Raw genomic sequence first — 18377 nt, 5'->3', positions numbered from 1 at the left:
CCCCCAGGACTGTTAAACTATTTGAGAAGTGGCAAGGTGGAGGACAGGGCCACTGCCTACAGGACAGCAGTTGGCCACCCTCCACAAATTCATCTTCCATAATAAATTTATTTTGGCTGTGAATCCCAATCATCTCTGTTCTGCACCTCTTTTCCAAAAAGAAGTTTTTAAGAAGCAAATGATAGTCCACACCAAGGAAGGGCTTTGCTCACCACCAGAAACAGGGGTAGAAACGCCAAGGTCAGCGTTGTAGTGCAGGAAGTTAAGTCACCACTCAGAACATGCACATCTCACAGCCGAGTACCAATCTAAGTCCCTGCTACTCAGCTTCTCATCCAGCTCCCTTCCAGGGCACCTGGGAAGCAACAAATAACGGCTCAATCATGCAGAAATCGCGACAGAGTTCAGCCTGGCTAAAACTCAACTATGGATGTAGGCGGGATTTGGAAGAAATAAATCAGCAGATAGAAGCTCTGTTTCTGCTTCTCTACCTGTTATCCTAACATCCCACCTCGGATGCTGCACCATTTCCTGCTTCCCCTTCCCCCACTGCTCCCAAAATTCACCAATCAGATGTGACCTGGCACCTCACCTGAGAATCCCACTCCCCAGTCTCTGCTCCCTCCCCCCAGTCTCCACCCACCCACCTGTGGTTCCGATCATCTCAACCACCAGTCCCAGAGGCCAGCACACAGCCCACAGCCCCTCCCTTCTCCTTTCCCCTTTCTCTTCCCTTCCCTTCTCCTGACTCTCTCCCCACACCTTCAAAGGTGGGCGGCTCCAGCATCGCCCACACATTTCCTAACTGATTAAGAGACCACCTATGGTGGTTCCTGCCCAAGAAGGAGGAGTCAGGAAATGCTTAAAATCCCAAGTCCCTTCCTCACACCTTTGGTGTCTCTCTCCCTCCCCTTTCCAGAGGCACCCCACCAGAGGCTTTCTCTAGCAAGGTGCTTTTCCCTGCCCTCTCCCGTCCCTGTTCACCTGGTCCCTAAACAAATAGAAGTTTCTGTCTGCAACAGATTCCCTGGTTTCTATTTCTATACTAAGCTGAGGAAAAAATCCACCAAGCTTTTCTGGAAACACCCTTCGTCTTGTCCCTCCCCCTGCCCTGGCAGCGCCCATCCTGCCACCATGGCGGGAGATGTGTCCCTTCCAGTGTTCCCCTCCTCCACCCCTGCTCCTGTTTCCTACTCTGCTGCAATAAAGGACCTACTAAGCACCTCGCTGCATTTGGAATTTTGGCTGGTGGTAAACCATAAAAAGAGGACTTGGCTGCAGGAATTAGCTGCGCATAACAATGTAAGAACTTTAAGTGCGCTTAAAACCTAACACTACCTTTCAAGTAAACAGATATTTTTTAAAAGAGAAGAGGAAATGGGCCCGGTGCGATAGCACAGTGGTTAAAGTCCTCACCTTGAACACACCAGGATCCCATATGGTCAACGGTTCTAACCCCAGTGGCCCTGCTTCCCATCCAGCTCCCTGCTTGTGGCCTGGGAAGGCAGTCGAGGACGGCCCAGGGCCTTGGGACCCTGCACCCGTGTGGGAGACCCGGAAGAGGCTCCTGGCTCCTGGCTCCCGCCATGCGGTCACTTGGGATGTGAACCATCGGACAGAGAATCTTCCTCTCTGTATATCCGCCTTTCCAGTAAAATAAATAAATAAATAAATCTTTAAAAGAGGGGAGAGGAGAGGAGAAAAGGGGGAGAGAGGGAAAGAGAGAAAAAAAAAAAAGAAAGCAGGTATCCTACAATCAGAGCAGCAGGAGAAGCTTCAGCTAGGCCAGGGTGCATGGTTAACCTGGTCACCAACAATCCTCTGGGCAGCAATTCCTGAATATCACAGCAGATTTCCCCAGGAGTCGGCTTCAGGCCATTTGAACCCAACAGATCCTGCTGGAGCAATGCTTATCTAATCCCAGCCAGCTCCCAGAGAGACCTCCCAAGACCCCCCAAGGGCTCAGCAGACAAGCCCCTGCTTCTTTAGCAGGGGCTAAGCACAGCTATCTCACACCCCTGCCCCAGGCCCGAGCTGCGGTGAGCACCACTCCGGCACCTGCAAGAGCCTGCTCCGCACCCTGAAGGAGCTGTCCTATGCATCCTCTCTTGGCCAAGTCTCCTCAAGTGAATGATTTGAAAGCAGAAAACTTTCCAGGAAACAGAAAAATTCAGAAGGAAACAGTCGAGAAAAGGACCTGGTGGCTGATGTACATACAAGCGCACTGCACATACCACTTCCCAACACTTTTCTTTCACCCCCTTTATTCCTCTTGTCCCAAAGATCTCGGAAAATAATCTATTTCAAGAGAAACAAATAGGGCACAGAAATGTGAACATGTAGACAGTTATGCCCCATACATACCAATCTAGATTTTTTAATTCTATCAGCAGACAATAAGCATTTTAGGAATTACAGAATGTTTAGGGCCAAAGAAAAATCTGATCATCAAACTTCAGTTGCACCTTAGCATTTACTTTTAAAAAAAACTTTTTTTCATTCTATTTGAAAGGTCGAGATGTAAATTTTTTATCTGCTGCTTATCTCTCTAAATACTCTCAACAGCACTGGGCCAGAATCCAGTCAGGAGTCCTGAACTTACTCCAGGTGTGCAAGGTGGATGTCAGTTACGTGAGCCATCACTGTATTTCTCTTAGGGTGTGTGCATAAACCATAAACAGGAAGCTGGAGAGAGAAGTAGAGCTGGGACTCAAACCCTAGAACTCTGGTACCAATTTCAGGCATTCTAAGAAATAGCTTAACCTCAGTGCATAAGGCCTTCTCATCAACTCCAACAATAAATACCAACAACATTTCCAATGCAAAGAATCCTCAAGGAGTTACAGGAACCTAGTCTCTGCTTTCCTAGCTGTTTTCCAACCATGAATAAAGTGTTTCCTAGTATTTCTGGTAGTAGGCTTCCTTCCTCCTCAGCTTTCAATATTACTCTCCTATTCCGTCTCCCCAGCTCTGTCTAAATGCCCTCCCTGGTCCCAAGGTTGCAAATCCCAGAAGCTGTAAAAATATCTAAGAACAATAAAAAGTTAAACCAGGCCTGGTGAATACTGAACGGTTTCCTTGCCCCGGGTCATCTGACTCACCTATCCTAACTGCAAAAGAAACTGGGGCAGCTGCAGATGAGGCGCAGGTGTAAAGGCAGCTCAGGTAACAGACTCGGCTAGATCAAAACCGTTGGCCAACGAAATGTATGCTGCAGCAGCCGCCCCTTCCCCAGAAATGAGGGCAATCAGCTGCAAGCTGACTCCAGCGTTGGAGATCAGGTAAATTCTGAAGCACTCAATATGAACTGTTTTCTTCTGAATTTCCCAAAACTTTGGCCAAGAGCCTTAGCCACAATGCACTCTCTTTTCTAAAGCTCAGTTTCCTACAGCCATGTAACTTCACCCAAGCACTCTGAAAACCACCTATGCACTGAATTGTAAGTGATCCTTAAAAGTTGAGACTCCTCATGGTACCACAAAGGAACTGTTCAAATTACTCAACAACAGCACAAGAGGCCTGTACAGAGAGGATGGAAATGCAGAGCTTGCACAGTGACCTTTCAATAGCATCTTCAGAGGCCATGGTGCCCCTCAAATGTTTAATGCTGATCTCTTCTGTTAAACATTTGGAATAGTAGCACACCAACAGACACACTCAAACGTGCTCAGCAAACTTAGTATAGTCATACATTGATAGCTGGAACATCCCACTGCTATCAGAATTGAGACTAGAGCAGGTATTGGGCACAGTGGGTGAAGAGGTAACCTGGAACTCCCACATTCTATTTCAGAGTCTGTGGGTTCAAGTTCCAGCTCTGCTCTCCATTCCAGCTTACTGCTAACGTGCATTAAGACAGACAGCAGGAGATGGTCCAAGTACTTGGGTTCCTACATGGAAGACCTGCATGTAATTTCTAGGTCCTGGATTTGGCCTGGCCCAGAATGGGCTATTACAGGCGTGTGGGGCATGAACCAACACATGGATGATCCATTCTCTATACACACACACACACACACACACACACACACATACACTTCCCACCCCACCACCAACCACTTTGCCTTTCAAATCAATGAATTTCTTAAAACCTCAGGGTAAAGCTCCCTCCAACACATCCATTTCCTTGGAAAGCGCCCTGAGACAGCCACCTAAGCTGCCATAAAAAGCTATGATGCTTGCACTGGTTAATCAGTAAACTGAGAGCCTCTTCACACCATGCAACAGAAGCAGGACCCAATTTCTCCTCCTATGTGTTTCTAATTGTGTTAATCAATTCAGTGGAAAAGAACCAAGGAATGGGTTCACACTAGTTCTGGGTTTATAAGTTTGTATAAAAATATTACTACTTCAGGACCAGTGTTTTGTGTAAGTTGCCATTTACACAACCAGCATCCCACATCAGAGTGCCATTTCACTCCCAGCTGCTCCACTTCTGAAGCAGCTCCTTGCTGATGTGCCTGGAAAGGCAGCAAAAAAGGGCCCACTCGCTTGAGCATTTGCCACCCAGGGGAAACCCGAGTGAGCAATCATAGCTATTTGCTGAGACACACCTCTGTGTGTCTCTTCTCTGCTCTCTGTTGCTCTGCCCTTTGAAATAGATTAAAAAAACCTTTTAAAATTCTTCAAAAATAGATCACCACTCTATGGGTTCTATGAATAATTCATGAATGTGAAAAGGGTATTGCTGGTTTTAAAAGGAAATGAAGTTTGGAAACCACTGGCCCAGACTGATGTCTCCTGAAAGTAACCACGCAACACAAATTCCAGAGGGAACTAAGCAGTGACTGTGACCCCAGCCATGCTGCTGAATCAAGCTGTCAGACACTGGGACATTGGGAAAGCATCAAACAGACTGGCCAGAGACCGGCAGAAAAGAACAATGGTTTCCCTTTTCACAGAATATTGATGATTTCAAATAATTCATGATTGCTTAGGTGAGCCAAATACTCAACAAAACTTTCACCTGAGAGTTAGTCTCTTTTTAATGTATTTTTTTTAAATAAAGAGGTGACAGTGGAGTGTATATTTTGAGTTAATAAAAGACAGCACTGCCACTAAAATATTTGAGTGTTACATATTACCCCAAAATAACTCTCCCCTACTCTTTTTAAAAGTTTTTAAAAGTTAACTTACCATTATTCTAATCAAGGCTAATTAAGTTGCACACAGGGCCAAAACAAGTCATGAAGGGATTCTGGGTTAACTTTTCAAGACAAAATACAAACTCTGTGCTCAGCTTTGATGACGTAGGTGCACAATTCCAGATAACGAATCTGTCTGCCATTTTCCTCTTAGCTCCATCCAATCAGAGGAGAGGAGCCCTGTTTCAGATCCAATTTTGAGGGGTGTGGGAGCACAAGAGGTTGGCAAAGGCCAAGGCCAGGCATGAATCTGCTGCATCAACCTTTGCAGCCACAGTCCCAGAGAGAGCAAATGCCACATGCCTTACTAGGACACAGGCAACAGCTCAGGTGTGCTGAGAAGAAATCACCAAGGCCTGTCGATGCTTTTCTTTCATCCACCCATCCTCAAAAATAAATAAATAAATAAATAAATAAATAAATAAATAAATAAATAAATAAAGGCCAGAGAGTACCAAATACTGCCATGGATCTAAGGAGAGTCACTCCCTCACACACTGAGGGTAGGACAAGAACAACACACAGCCACTCTGGGAAAGCTTGCTAGCTTCCTATACAACTAAACATGTGACTCCATACAAGCTAGCAGTTGCACTACTTGCCATTTCTCACAGAGAATGGAGACAAGTATTCACCCTCAAAAACCTGTACAGCAATGTTTGCATTAGGAATAACCTTAATTACCAAAAACTGGAAACATTCCAGATGTCCCCCAGCTGATGAATGGGTCCCACGCTGTACTGCCTCCACACCAGGGTCCACCCTCAGGAAAAACATGGGCCACCTGCTGCACCTAGCAACTTGAAGAATGCGCAGAAATGAACAGATTAGTGGCTACCACGTGTTAGGAAAGAGCAGGCTATGGCTGTAAAAGTGCAACAGAGGGATTTTCTGCCTTTTCAGTGATGGAAACTTCCTGCATCCTACAACCTCAATCTACACAGTATCCTGAATCACACTACATTTCTGCAAGATGGAGAAAAATGGATTAAGGGTACAAGTCAACTCTTGTATTATCTGTCATGGTTGCCTGTACCTCTACCATTACCTAAAAATGTTAGGGTTATGAAATACAGATGCAGAAAGAGAGACATTTGCCATCTACTGATTGACTCACCAAATGCCTACAACAGCCAGGGACTGGTTACAGATGGAAAAAGAAATTCAATCCAGATTTCCCACACGGGTGACAGGGCCCAACTACCTGAGTCATCACCTACTGTATACCTTAGCAAGAAACAGGAATCAGAAGCAGAACTGGTTCATGAACCTAGGCCCTCCAATAGGAGATGTGGGTACTACAAGCACCAGCTCCACTGGTTGTACCACAAGGTGCACCACCACTCTGGTGTTTTCTGTCTGCTTGATGACCAGGTCCCCTGTGGGTCACTCTCATCATTACACCATACACCATCTACGCTGTAATTCCCTTCTCAGCTGTTTTTAGGAGGTGTCCTTGGCCACCACCACCAATGCTGGACCTCTTCGCCAATGTTTGCAGCACAGCCCTCAAACCATACCTGCGAATTCAAACAACCTCAGATTGTAAATGTAGTTAGGTGGTTGTACCTGGACACAGGCTAGGGGCCCAGGCCCTAGAACACTCATAATGATGAACAGTCTGCCCTCTTTTTCATTTAACTGACCCAAGAAGCACAAGTTCTAGATGTCTCCTAGCAGACAGTCATTAGGGTTGGGGGAAAATAAATTTGGGAAAAGCAGCATACTTCATCTGATTTGTAGAAACCTAAATGGAACAGTCTGTATAACAACTATAAAGGCCAGGTAGTAAACAAGCTGATTTTCACTCCCTGACTGCCAAATCTAAGCGAGCACAGCACACTCTTCCCAAGGTCACCCTGGCATTTCTGATTTCACCTGAACAGAAAGCACTCCAGAAACTTCCTTCTGAAGTCTTTCCATGCTCCACCAGTGCCTGGTTACATGTTTACTTTCCAGCTGGAATATGTTACAGAGAAAATTTCCTAAACCAGTTAAATCCAGTAGTTTGGCATCTCCCAAAACCACAGTAGGGAGCCAATGCTGTGGCACAATGAGTTAAGCCACAGCCTGGGAAGCTGCCATTCCATATCAGAGTGCTGATTCTAGTCCTGACTGCTCTGCTTTTGATCTAGTTCCCTGCTTATGCTCCTGGGACCCTCCCAACTACACCAGAAACCTGTATGAAATTCCAAGCTCCTGGCTTCACCCTGGCCCAGTCCCAACCACTGCGACCATTTCAAGAGTAAACAGTGGATGAAGATCCTCTCTTTCTCTCTTGCTCTTTCTCTCTCTTTCTCCCCCACTAACTTTGCGCTTCATATAAAATTGTATTTTTTAAAAAAGCATGTTCTAAGGACTCCAGCCAACAATGTGATCACAAAACATTGACAGAAACATGGGCACGCGACACAGAAAACAATGTAATTAGCTATAGCCAACCAACTAGTCAGTCAGCTATAACTTAACTGGCTATTTACATGCTAATCACTGAGCCTGCTGTGGGTCCTCTACAAGCAGCTAGAGCTTAGCTACTATGATTAAACCCCAAGCTGATTTTGTCTCTGGGACTCAATGCCCAGACCTAGTCATTAATCTCCTACCAAAAACTACTCAAGAGGTGGGCAGGAGACACAGTAGGTAAGGTGCTGCTTGGGCCCCCAGCCCTCCATATCACACTGTCTTAGGTTCTGGTGCTGGCTGCAGGCCTGACCCCCGTTTCCTGGTATTATAGACCCTAGAACACAGTAAGTGATGGCTAAAGTTGCTGGGTCCCTGTCACCCTCAGAAAAGAACCTAGATTGAGCTGCCAGTTCCTGGCTTTGGCCTGGCCCAATTCCAACTGTTGCAGGCATTTGGGGAATGAATCAACAGGCAGGAGCTCTCTGCCTTTGAGAGTTTTAATAATGTGCATAGTATTTGACAGCTGTCAAGAATCTCATGAAGTTAGACTGCCCACTTTACACATACCGTGTGCCTATTTCACTTCAACAAAAAGGAATAAACTAATGTACGTATCAACTCAAATTTTTTAAAAAAAGAATACAACTCGGAATACTGATTCTTTTAAAGTCCAAATAACCACTATCACAATTTGAAGTTAGAAACCACTTGGACCACAAGGCAAAGCATGGTTTTGTTTTTCTTTTGTTTTTAATTTATTATATTTATTTGACGGTGATTACAGAGTGGGAAGGATCAAGGAGCAGGAATAAGGATGGAAAGGATCGAGGGTTAGGGACAAATGGGTAAAAACATTATTCCCAAATTCTTTATTTCTTCTTGTTTCTGGGGGGAGGGGAGAGATAAAGAGGGATGCCACACCCAGCTTCACAAATGTCCCAGTACCCAGGCATGGATGGGGAAATCACCCGATATCCATCCAGAGTCACGGTGCGTGCATGCTCCAAGGGCTCTCGCCCACATGGTTTGGATAGTTCCAAAATGCAAAGCATGTTTACGTTCTCTCCTTTCTTCCTTTTTTCTTTTAACGTGCAATGCAGAGAGAGATTCTTGGTTCACTTTCCAAATGCCAACCACAGCTGGACTGGGGCTGTAGCCAGGAGATGGAAACTAAACCCACATCTCCCACACAGATAGCAGGAACTTGAGTATTTGAATCATCACTGTTGCCTCCAAGGCTCTGCATTTGCAGGAAGCTCGAGTCGGGAGCAGTTAGGACTAGAAGGGTGGGCATCTTAAGCAATGCCTTGACTGCCAGGCCAAACACCCTCTCTGAATATCTGCTTCTTATTTTGGGCATAATGGCAAAGCAAACAGGCTCTGGGTGAGGCAAGTCTGAGTTCAAATCACAACTCTGTGCTTAACTAGCTATGACATCAAACAAGAGACTTTAAGCCTGTTCAGATCACAGTTTCCTCATCTGTAAAATGGAGATGGAAAATGCCTACTTCCTAGGGCTGTAGCAGGAATGGAATAAAGCAGTTAGCACAGTGTTGAGCAGTCGTTCAATAAATCTCAGCCTTGATCATGAGGGAAAAAGAGAGTGAAGATCAGCTAGAAATTGTATAAATTCAAAATATACAAACGAAGGAACCGGGCCCGATGTGGTAGCCTAGCGGCTAAAGTCCTCGCCTTCTACATGCCGGGATCCCATATGGGTGCTGGTTCTAATCCCGGCAGCTCCATTTCCCATCCAGCTCCCTGCTTATGGCCTGGGAAAGCAGTCAAGGATGGCCCAAAGCCTTGGGATCCTGCACCCACATAGGAGACCTGGAAGAGGCTTCTGGATCCTGGCTGTGGATCGGCATACCTGGGGCCATTATAGCCACTTGGGGAGTAAATCAGGGGATGGACGACCTTCTTCTCTCTGTCTCTCCTCCTCTCTGTGTATCTGACTTTCCAATAAAAATTTTAAAAATAAATAAGTAAATAAAAAGAAGGAACGAAGGCACACAGAGCACACCCCGCCTTCCTCAGGAGAAAAGGAGCTCAGGGAGCCCCAGGCCCCAAACAGAAAGGACAAAGAACAAGTCAAAACGAGGCACTGTGGAAGCACTGCTACTATTGCTGTATAACCTGTTTTGGTGTGCTGACAGTTGCTCAAGTAACTCCATTTCTCCAAATTAAAAAACTCCCAAAATGACAACTTGAAAGTTACTTCTTCATTACTTCCTAGACCTCCTTGTTCACACCTGAAGCCTGTCAAAGAAAAGGACTGCAGTATTTCTATGAATAATTCCTGCCCCTACAGGTAACAGCCCTAGCAAGCTTAGGCAAAGCTCGTAGCAAACGCTAAGACTCCAGACTCTAGGCAATAAATGCTTACACGCAAATATATCTGCAATGCGGTCACAACGACAAAACTTAACATTATTTACAACTATTTTTAAAAGGTGCTAATTCAGTCATATTGAAAGATTTAAATGTGTCTTTGAAATCTGACTATTGTAAATTTTAGCAATATGAGCTTATGCTCAGTAGAATGAATAGTATCCAAAATCAAATAATACCAACTACCATTCCTAGACTGCCAAAGCAAACACTACTTGAACAAGTGCCACTGAGGTGGTTCCTAGCTGGTAAAGTTACAATATGAAAATTTACCATAAAGATACTAAACAGCAAATGAAAAAAACAAGACTCCCTACGCCACTGCCTCTAAAACATAGCACAATCCTTTGACTAAACAATCTTTAAAAATAAGTAAATAAACAAATAAAGACACAATTTAAGGACATTTACTCTGCATTAAAGTTAAACAAGACAGACAATGGTACCAGTCACTTCTGTTGTTTATAACCTTCACCCCACAGTCCATTGGAGCGTATTTTGCCCTGGAAGTGGTTCTTCACAGTGCCAACTGCACATAGGATAGAAACAGAAGGAATCTAGCAACCAATAGAAAGGCCCTTCTCAACACCTACAAGGAAAGGCAGTCACAGACTCCAGGGTTAAATGTTCAAGGAGAGACTCAGATATTATCAGAAAGACACTTCAAATTCAGTGGCAACTTCAACAGAAAAGAACGGAATATTAAAAATACTCTTTCAACAGCCTGTGCCTGGGAATTGTAAATACTCCAAAGGTGAGAATTAAAAAAAGAAAAAAAGAAAAAAAAACTCCAAAGGCGGGAAAACCAATGATAAAGAAAGTTAAGACAACACTGGGGAAACAGTGAAGACCTGAAGGCATATGGCAAGTACACAGGCAGGATTCAAAAATGATGATAAGTAAATAAATAAATACAACATTCTCTGCATCCAAAGCTTAAGTTTACCACTATCGCAACACACAAATCATTAAAATATCACAACAGCTTTTCACCTCTCTAAGTGGACAACTCAGTTACTGAGGGCTAGCTAGAAACTTGTGCCCACACAGTTGATACATCCATGCAATACAACAGACGCTGCCTCTGGCAGGCTGTTCCCCACAAAATACCAAAAGGACCAATTTTTGGTTCATATTCTCGGTCATCATTGCTAAGATGGAATCAGATGTAACATTAGAGAAACTGTAGTTGACAATGTAGGTGTTTTTGAAGTCCTCAACAAACCTCATAGAGGTCACCAACTCCGCCACACATCAAGGAAAATGCTGAAGCCCCACTGAGCACCAAACTCTAATAAGAAAACAGGCTTCAAGAGAGATCAAAATATGTCACTGCTTCAACTGGGAGAAATGTAATCCCAGAAACTCTCATCTCTAAGATTTAAACCACCCTAAGGCAACAAAGAAACATTCCAAGTCATCTAAAACAGCCACCAGAACTGCCCAAGCAATGACAGACACCAGAACACTTGCTACATGAAAACAGAGCGGACAATTTTCCTTCTAAACACTTGCATAAAAAGGAAACAATAACACTTACCAGCACTCGGTTTTCAACTTTGTCTCCTTTAACTTCCAACTTTACTTTCTTCTTGACTGCAATTTTTATCTTTCTGCCAATAACATCCTTTATGCTTTCTGAAAGAAGAGAACAGTTTCATTATAGTCCTTGATTCACAAGAAAAACAAATATTGGGGAGGAAAGTGTATTTGGGAGAGATTATTTGGTTGTTTCACGATTTTCTTTTGGCTAGTTTTTCACAAGCCTGATGGTTATCAACAGTCAAGTATTTAATAATTTGTGCTTTGGACAGTGTGCCCAAACTAGGGACAAACATAAAAACATATGACATAATACCAGCTCAGGCAAGGCATGACATAATCTTGCTGGGAAAACAGGATGTGCACACACTCTCAACAGCGTGAGGCAGTAGACAGAACAGTATTACATATACAAGAAAAAGTCATAAAGACCCTCAGCCTTAGTCCAAGTCGCTCTGACGCCAGCAGCATCTGGGAAACAAGAGGATCCCAGAAACACCTATTTCTGTGTGGGCTTTGACAAAAAGACTGGGAAATAAGGCAAAAAAAATATATACATAAAACAAAATGATATAACCAACAAAAGGGTCTCCCAGCCACCTGTGCTTTCAGATGCATCATAGCACAGTATTACAAAGGGTGGCTAAAGACAATGCAAAGAGGAATTACATCGAGACAGAAGGGGAGACTGCTGAAGGTTGCTGGCAAAATCTTCCAGGAACCACCATGAGTATCCCCAAACAACTCCATGATCACCTCCTGTGGCCACTCACAAAGCTATAAACCTTAGGCATCTCAATTCCAGGCTCTCAGATAGGACATCATCTCCTCTGATCTACCTTATGGGCAGCTCCTGAGTCCTTGTTCAAGATCCTGCACCAAACGCTTCAGAGTCTCTCGCCAAGGCTCAGGCCAGGGCGCCAAACGCCCACTGCTGCTTTCACAACCACAGTGACCCTTCCGAGACCACAAGTCTGATCGTGTCACTCCTGGCCTGACTCACAGTTACTCAGAATTTTTTTTCTTAGTTTGAAGAGTCATAAAACAAAGAAGGCGAGAGACAAAAATATTCCCACCAGCTGGTTCACTGTATAAATGCCTGCCACAGTCAGGCATGAGCCAAAGTTAGGAAGTAGGAACCCAATCCAGGTGTCCATGTGAATTGCAGAAATCCAGTCATGTGCAACATTACCAGTGCCTCCCAGGCTCTGTGTTAGCAGGAATGTGGAGTCAGGAGCCAGGAATCAAACCTCCGTCCTAATCATTAGGCTAAATGCTCATCCCCCTCACAGAGACCTTGATGGACTCAAACTTCATAACACAACAGGACAGATCACACATCCCTCATAGGCATCTCCATCCTCTGCTCCCGCCACATTCTGCATGGATTATTCTCTTTCCTGGGATGCCCCTGACCTATTTTCCTCCAGGCTTGCCCTTCAAAACAGCTCCCTCCTGCAAGCTCCCATAGCACTAATACTCTGTTCTTCAATCATTTCGGTTTATTCATTTTCCATAATCCTACCTACACAGTAGCGCCCTGGTATGCCAGGTAATCTACCAGCTGCTGGATGAGGTGGTCCTCGCCTTTCACAGGAGTTGCAACCTCATGGAGTCCCTGATAGATGCTATTACAGGAACCGACACAGAGCACAGCAGACTATCCACAAGAGAGTGCATGACACTGCTCAGGGAGAGGAGAGCCCTGCGATGAACCTTTCAGGTGTAGCAAACAGAAGACCGCCAGTTTCCAAAGCGGAGTGGACAAAATGATCAGCTGAGATACAGGGAGAACAGCTGTCATTTCTATTAGCAACAGGAGCTTCCATTCTGCCTTACATAGTTTAACAATGATCGCTGAGGCAAGATCAGAGTGTTCCTTCTGGGAACAAATCCATCAGGAAAGTTTTGTGCCACTCAGGTAAGAAGAGTGAGGAAGAGAATAGGCGTAATCACCAAGAAGGGACTGGAAACATGACACGGCACAGCTTGTTCAGGGAGCGTGGGGGTGGAATATGTGGGGCACGAGGACATTCAGGGTAGCTCACTGCACTGGGAGTTCTCAGCAAGTTCCTAGCTTAACAGAACCAATGCAAGCTACTCCACCCTCCCCTAAAAACGATTTGTGGGAAATGGGGCCTGTGAAACCAACTAAACTAAAGAATTCTGGCAGGTGGGAAGAAAGTAGGAAGGGATATCACACGCCAACAGCTTCAGAGTAGCTATCTGCAAGTGGTAATGTGGGTGACATATTCGTATATTCTTATTCTTTTTTCGTATATTCTTTTCTGCATTTGTAATTTGTCTACAAAAAGCCTCTGTGACATTCATGCTCAGAAAGACACATTGCAATTTTTTTACCGCCTTGAGGAATGCGCTTAAGGAATTCATTGAGTTTTTTTTCATACAGTCACCAGTTTGTTTGTTTAATGACTTATGTATCTACTTTCTTACATATCTGAAAGACACAGTGAGAATATGAGAGACCTTTCAATTCACTGGTTCACTCCTCAAAAGGGCCACCGGAACCAGGTCTGGGCCACATCAAAGAAAGGGGCCAAGAATTCCACCCAAGTGGTAGGGTCCTCACACTTGGGCCATCTTTCACTTCTGCCCAGGTACATTAGCAGAAAACTAGATTAGAAGCAGAGTAGCCAACACTAGAATCAGAAAAGTGATATGGCATGCTGGCATCTCAGACGACGGCTTAACTCACTGTGCCACAGCACCTGCCCCCAGGGTCACCATTTTCAACACATGAGAGCAGCCCACCCTTGAAATCAGAGAAACGTAGATGCAGGAATTTCTCCTATCCCAGCCTAACTAGATCATTTGAAGGCCCTAAAAATAGAACCAAATCAGATACATTCCCAAAGCGTATGGCATGCAGTTGAGATACGGGAGATGGGCAATATTCAATAAACACAAGTTCCATTTCAAGATGAGGCTCAAATTCAACTTTTAAAATGCACCAATGTGTTTATTTTGAGAGCATGAAAGATACCTACAATTTGCTCTTCATCTTTTCCTCTTGTGTTCTGGGTAATTGCCCAAAGTTTTCAAGACCAGGCTCTAAGAGGACTCTCAATAAATTAAAAACCTGCCCCTCTCCAATGATGTAAGATCAATTTCCAGGCAGGCCCGCCCTGGCTTAACCCCTTTCCCAGCATCTCCAGGAATTTCAGAGCCCCTGGCCTCTGTCTCCCTTTCCAAGTCGAGATTGGAAAGGCCTCAACCAGCCAGAACCAGACTGCTGCTCACCCCAGCAAAGGCTGATGGTTTATTCCAGGACACACTCCTAAGCTGGAGAGAGTGGAGGACGATGAGTAAGATAGCATGCGTGTGTGTACGTGTGTGTGTGACTTCAGATGCTAAATCCGACTAGCACAGACCCAGCAACAGCTTCTTCCACGGAGTTTGATGTTTGTAGCTAGCAGTTACTCATAGAAGGGCACACAGGAAGTCCTCCTGGCCAAACCCCACGCACCATGCACCGCCAAGCGGGGCTCAGACCTTTCTCTTCCCTGCTCCGCATGCACATCATCCTCTCCTTGCAGAACAGCAGGTGCAGAGTGCCAAGGATGGGTTGGTGTGAAGGCGCATCCCTGGGGCAACCTGTGACATGCTGCATACAATCCCTGCTTCAACGCTAGGTGCTCAGCACAGTCCTCTTTTGGCTCTGCCATTTTAACCCTCCAGATAATTAAGTTAAACCCCCAAGACTTAAACAGCTCCAAACCCCTACCACCAAGGAAACACTGGCATGGAGTACCACACAGAGATTCCCTAGGAGAAGCCAGGGTGGGTAATAATCTATAGGTTAATCATTATTAAAACAACTCTTTTTATCATTAACCCTCAATTTCCTGGCCTGCGTTCGCACCGGCCCAGTAACCCTTTCGCTCCCAGCTCTCTACACCAAGCCACGCCTTGCCAGGTCCAGTCATCACCACCACAGCCGATTGGCGCCCCTCCCCCAACTATGTAGGGGACAGGGAGAGGGGCTAGAGGGTCACACCCACATGGCAAGTTCCCGTGAGGACCTGGCGCGTGCCAGAGGCCACCTACTGTGTGCTTCCCAGCTACCCTTCCGGAGGGGTTTCTCAGACTTTAAGGAGTTTGGGGCAGGGGACTGAGAGCACTAGGACAGATTCCCCTCACATCCCAAACTCCCAAGCGCGGGGAAACCTGCCCCTTTCTTCCGCCATCCCGGACCCCTTCCGCGGGGTCTCACCTCCAGGAGTCGAAGAAACCTCCCGGGGGTGGGGGGCTCCCGATTCCTCCCCACGCCTCCCCTCTCCGCACTGGCTCTTCCGGCGGTGCTAACTTGCCCGCACCCCCCGAGCCACCCAGCTCTGGCCATTCGGACCCATGGGACACGGAGCCTTGGCTGGACCTGTGGACGCTCAGAGGTGCGCAGGACGCCGAGAAGACGCGGAGTCGACGCCGCGAATCTTACCTATCAGCTCCCGGGGGACGTCGGTGCTCTCCTCGCTCATGGTTGCGCTCCAGGTGCCGGGGACTGCGGGTCCGACTCCGATTTAAGGCCCCCGCCCGGCCCCCAACCCCTCGATTTTTTTTTTAATCTTTTTTTAGAGAAGCAAATGCAGATGGCAAATGGGGGTGGGTAAGAAAAGGAGGGGATATAATTTTGCCGCCGCCCCCCACTCCCCGCCAGTCCAAAAATAAAAGAGTTGCAAAGATGAGGTGGGTTTGCTGGCGCTATTGCTGCTACATGACTCCCCTCCGGAGCTCCGGCGGCGGAACGGGACGCGGGCAGGACCCCGCGGGGCGCGGCGCGGCCACGGGCCGGTGGCTCCCCAGGCTCGTCCTTCCCGGCGCGGCTCGGCCCGCGCCAGCGCCCGCCCGGCCTCCCCGCACCTTCGGCCCTAGGTGAAAGCGGAAGGCGTGGGGAGAGGGCGGGGAGAGCGGGGAGTGGGCTGTGCTAGCTCTGCGGCCGGCTCCGGTGGGGCGGGCGCAGCTCCGGCCCTCCTCCTGCTCCTCCTTCTCCTCCTCCTCCACCTCTTTCTGCGTCTGCTCCTCACCTCGCGAGAGCCGCCTCCGCCGGTTCCAGGCCGGCCTCCCGGCTCCGGTGCCGAGCCCCTCGCGCAACGCGCACCCGGGGACACAGCGCGGGCGGCGGCGGCGGCTGCGGGCACCGTGCCCTCCGCGCAGCCTCGCTCCCAAACCGCGACTGCAATGCATCTGGAGAGGGGCGAGGCCAAGAGAGCGGGCCCGGGAGCCATCTGCTGGCTGGCGGAGAGGAGAGCCGCTCCTCCGGGGCTTGGCGGTTCCTGGCGCCTCCGCGGGCGCCGCTTCTGCAGATAGTGCGCTCTGGAGCCGGTGCCCTCGGGGCCCCTTTGGCGCACTTGGCCTTCGCCCAACCTGAAGCAGATCGTCAGCTCGTCGTTTTTACTCCGCTCCCACCTCTGGGGAGCCAGAGCTGGATGAACATTGCCTGCGCTCACCGTGCAGGCAGAAGGCACTTGGCTGAGCTCCGCGGGTGCCCGCAGGCGCCGTGAGCGACCGGGTCCTGGGCAATGCCTTTCCCTCGCGGAACCTCTGTGCCTCGGGTATATTCTGGGAGCTGGGCCACTGTCTCCAACCCCGAAATGCGCCTGCTAATGGTCCCATGCTGCCTAGCGCCACGGCCGCACCACTCCCGAGCTCCCCCGCCGGGGACACCTGGAGGCCACGAACTCGGGCGCGCACGTGGGTGGCTGCTTTCTCCTGCGCTGCCGGGAAGGTCCCGCGCTCGATTCAGGTTCGGCATCTAATAAAGGACAGAAAGCAGAGAGGGAGAAAAGGAAAGGAAATCCCATGCACGGGTAGTCTTTCTAAACACTGTCATCCTCCTAGGATCTGCGGGAATTCTTTCTGGCCTCTCAACCTCACGTGACTACCAAGCGGGTTCTTTTTGGGACCATTGCCACTCCCCAGACCTCTGCTTCCTCCCTGCCTCTAAGCCGGTCTGCTTCTTACCTGTGTTTGCAAAGCTACGCCACTGCATATCGTCCTTGTAAAGATTTTCCAGCGTTTTTCAGATTGCTCTGAACCCTAAACCACACAGTTATTACCTGCAACGCGCTTGAGTAAACCAAAGCACACGGGGATCCTGTTTCTTGGTTTGCTCCATTTGTCTTCTTGTACTATTTCACTCATGCATTACTACCTGACTTTGGTTTTTTTCTGCCCAATAACATGAGAAACAATTTGAATATAGGACTTGGACTTTGGAACCCAGGCAATATAGCCTTGAAAAAGGTGTCCAATGAAGGTCTGTTAACTTATGACCCCCACCCCCGCATGATGGCTCAATATCTAAATCCTCACTTTGAAAGCACTGGGATCCTATACAGACTCTGGTTCGCACCCAGGTTGCTCCACTTCCCTTCTAACTCCCTGATTATAGCCTGGGAAAGCAGTATAGGATGACCGAAAGCCTTGGAACTCCACACCCGCATGGGAGACCCAGAAGAAGCACCTGGCTCTTGGCTTCTGCTCGGCTCAGCTCCGGCCATTGTGGCCACTTGGGGAGTGAACCAGCAGATTGAAGATCTCTCTTTCTCTCTCTCTCTCTCTCTCTCTCTCTCCTCTCCTCTCCACAAAATCCCATCTGCCTTTCCAGTAAGTGATGGGAGAGCTATGGACCCCAGCTCCACCCCCCAGTCATTTGGTGATTGCTTCATGCTAGACCTTTCCTTGTTATAACCAAGATCTTGTTTCTGTCATAAGTGGCAAACAACCATGACTGAGCAGAGCTTTGAAGGATCCAGATCACAAGGTAACTTGTGAAAGTAAGAACAAAAGATTTTTCTTCTGTGGCCTGGGGTAATAGAGAATGAATACAGGGCAGGCTGTGTAGGAGTGCTGTAGTTCAGGCCTCCTCTGCTGCTT

The 18377-nt window shown here is 47.3% G+C and overlaps 1 protein-coding gene across 3 annotated transcripts in view; it reads right to left on the bottom strand.

Annotated features, from left to right (window-relative positions):
• CARMIL1 (capping protein regulator and myosin 1 linker 1) overlaps nt 1–16253 on the bottom strand; it is a 318749-nt gene extending 302496 nt beyond the window's left edge. For all 3 annotated transcript variants that reach the window (XM_040967705.1, XM_040967702.1, XM_040967704.1), the window contains exons 1-2: nt 15940–16253; nt 11479–11576 (exon numbers count right to left, since the gene is read on the bottom strand). In XM_040967705.1, coding sequence (XP_040823639.1) covers nt 11479–11576; nt 15940–15979 — 138 coding nt within the window. In that variant the 5' untranslated portion in view covers nt 15980–16253. The remainder of the gene's footprint in view (nt 1–11478; nt 11577–15939) is intronic.
• Nucleotides 16254–18377: the final 2124 nt, after the last annotated feature.

This window comes from Ochotona curzoniae, unplaced genomic scaffold (genome assembly GCF_017591425.1).
Source record: "Ochotona curzoniae isolate NIBS_2020 unplaced genomic scaffold, NIBS_Ocur_1.0 scaffold_461, whole genome shotgun sequence".
Lineage (NCBI taxonomy): Eukaryota > Metazoa > Chordata > Mammalia > Lagomorpha > Ochotonidae > Ochotona > Ochotona curzoniae.
The sequence above is the reverse complement of the archived record's forward strand: the minus strand, read 5'-3'. Positions and strand labels throughout refer to the sequence as shown.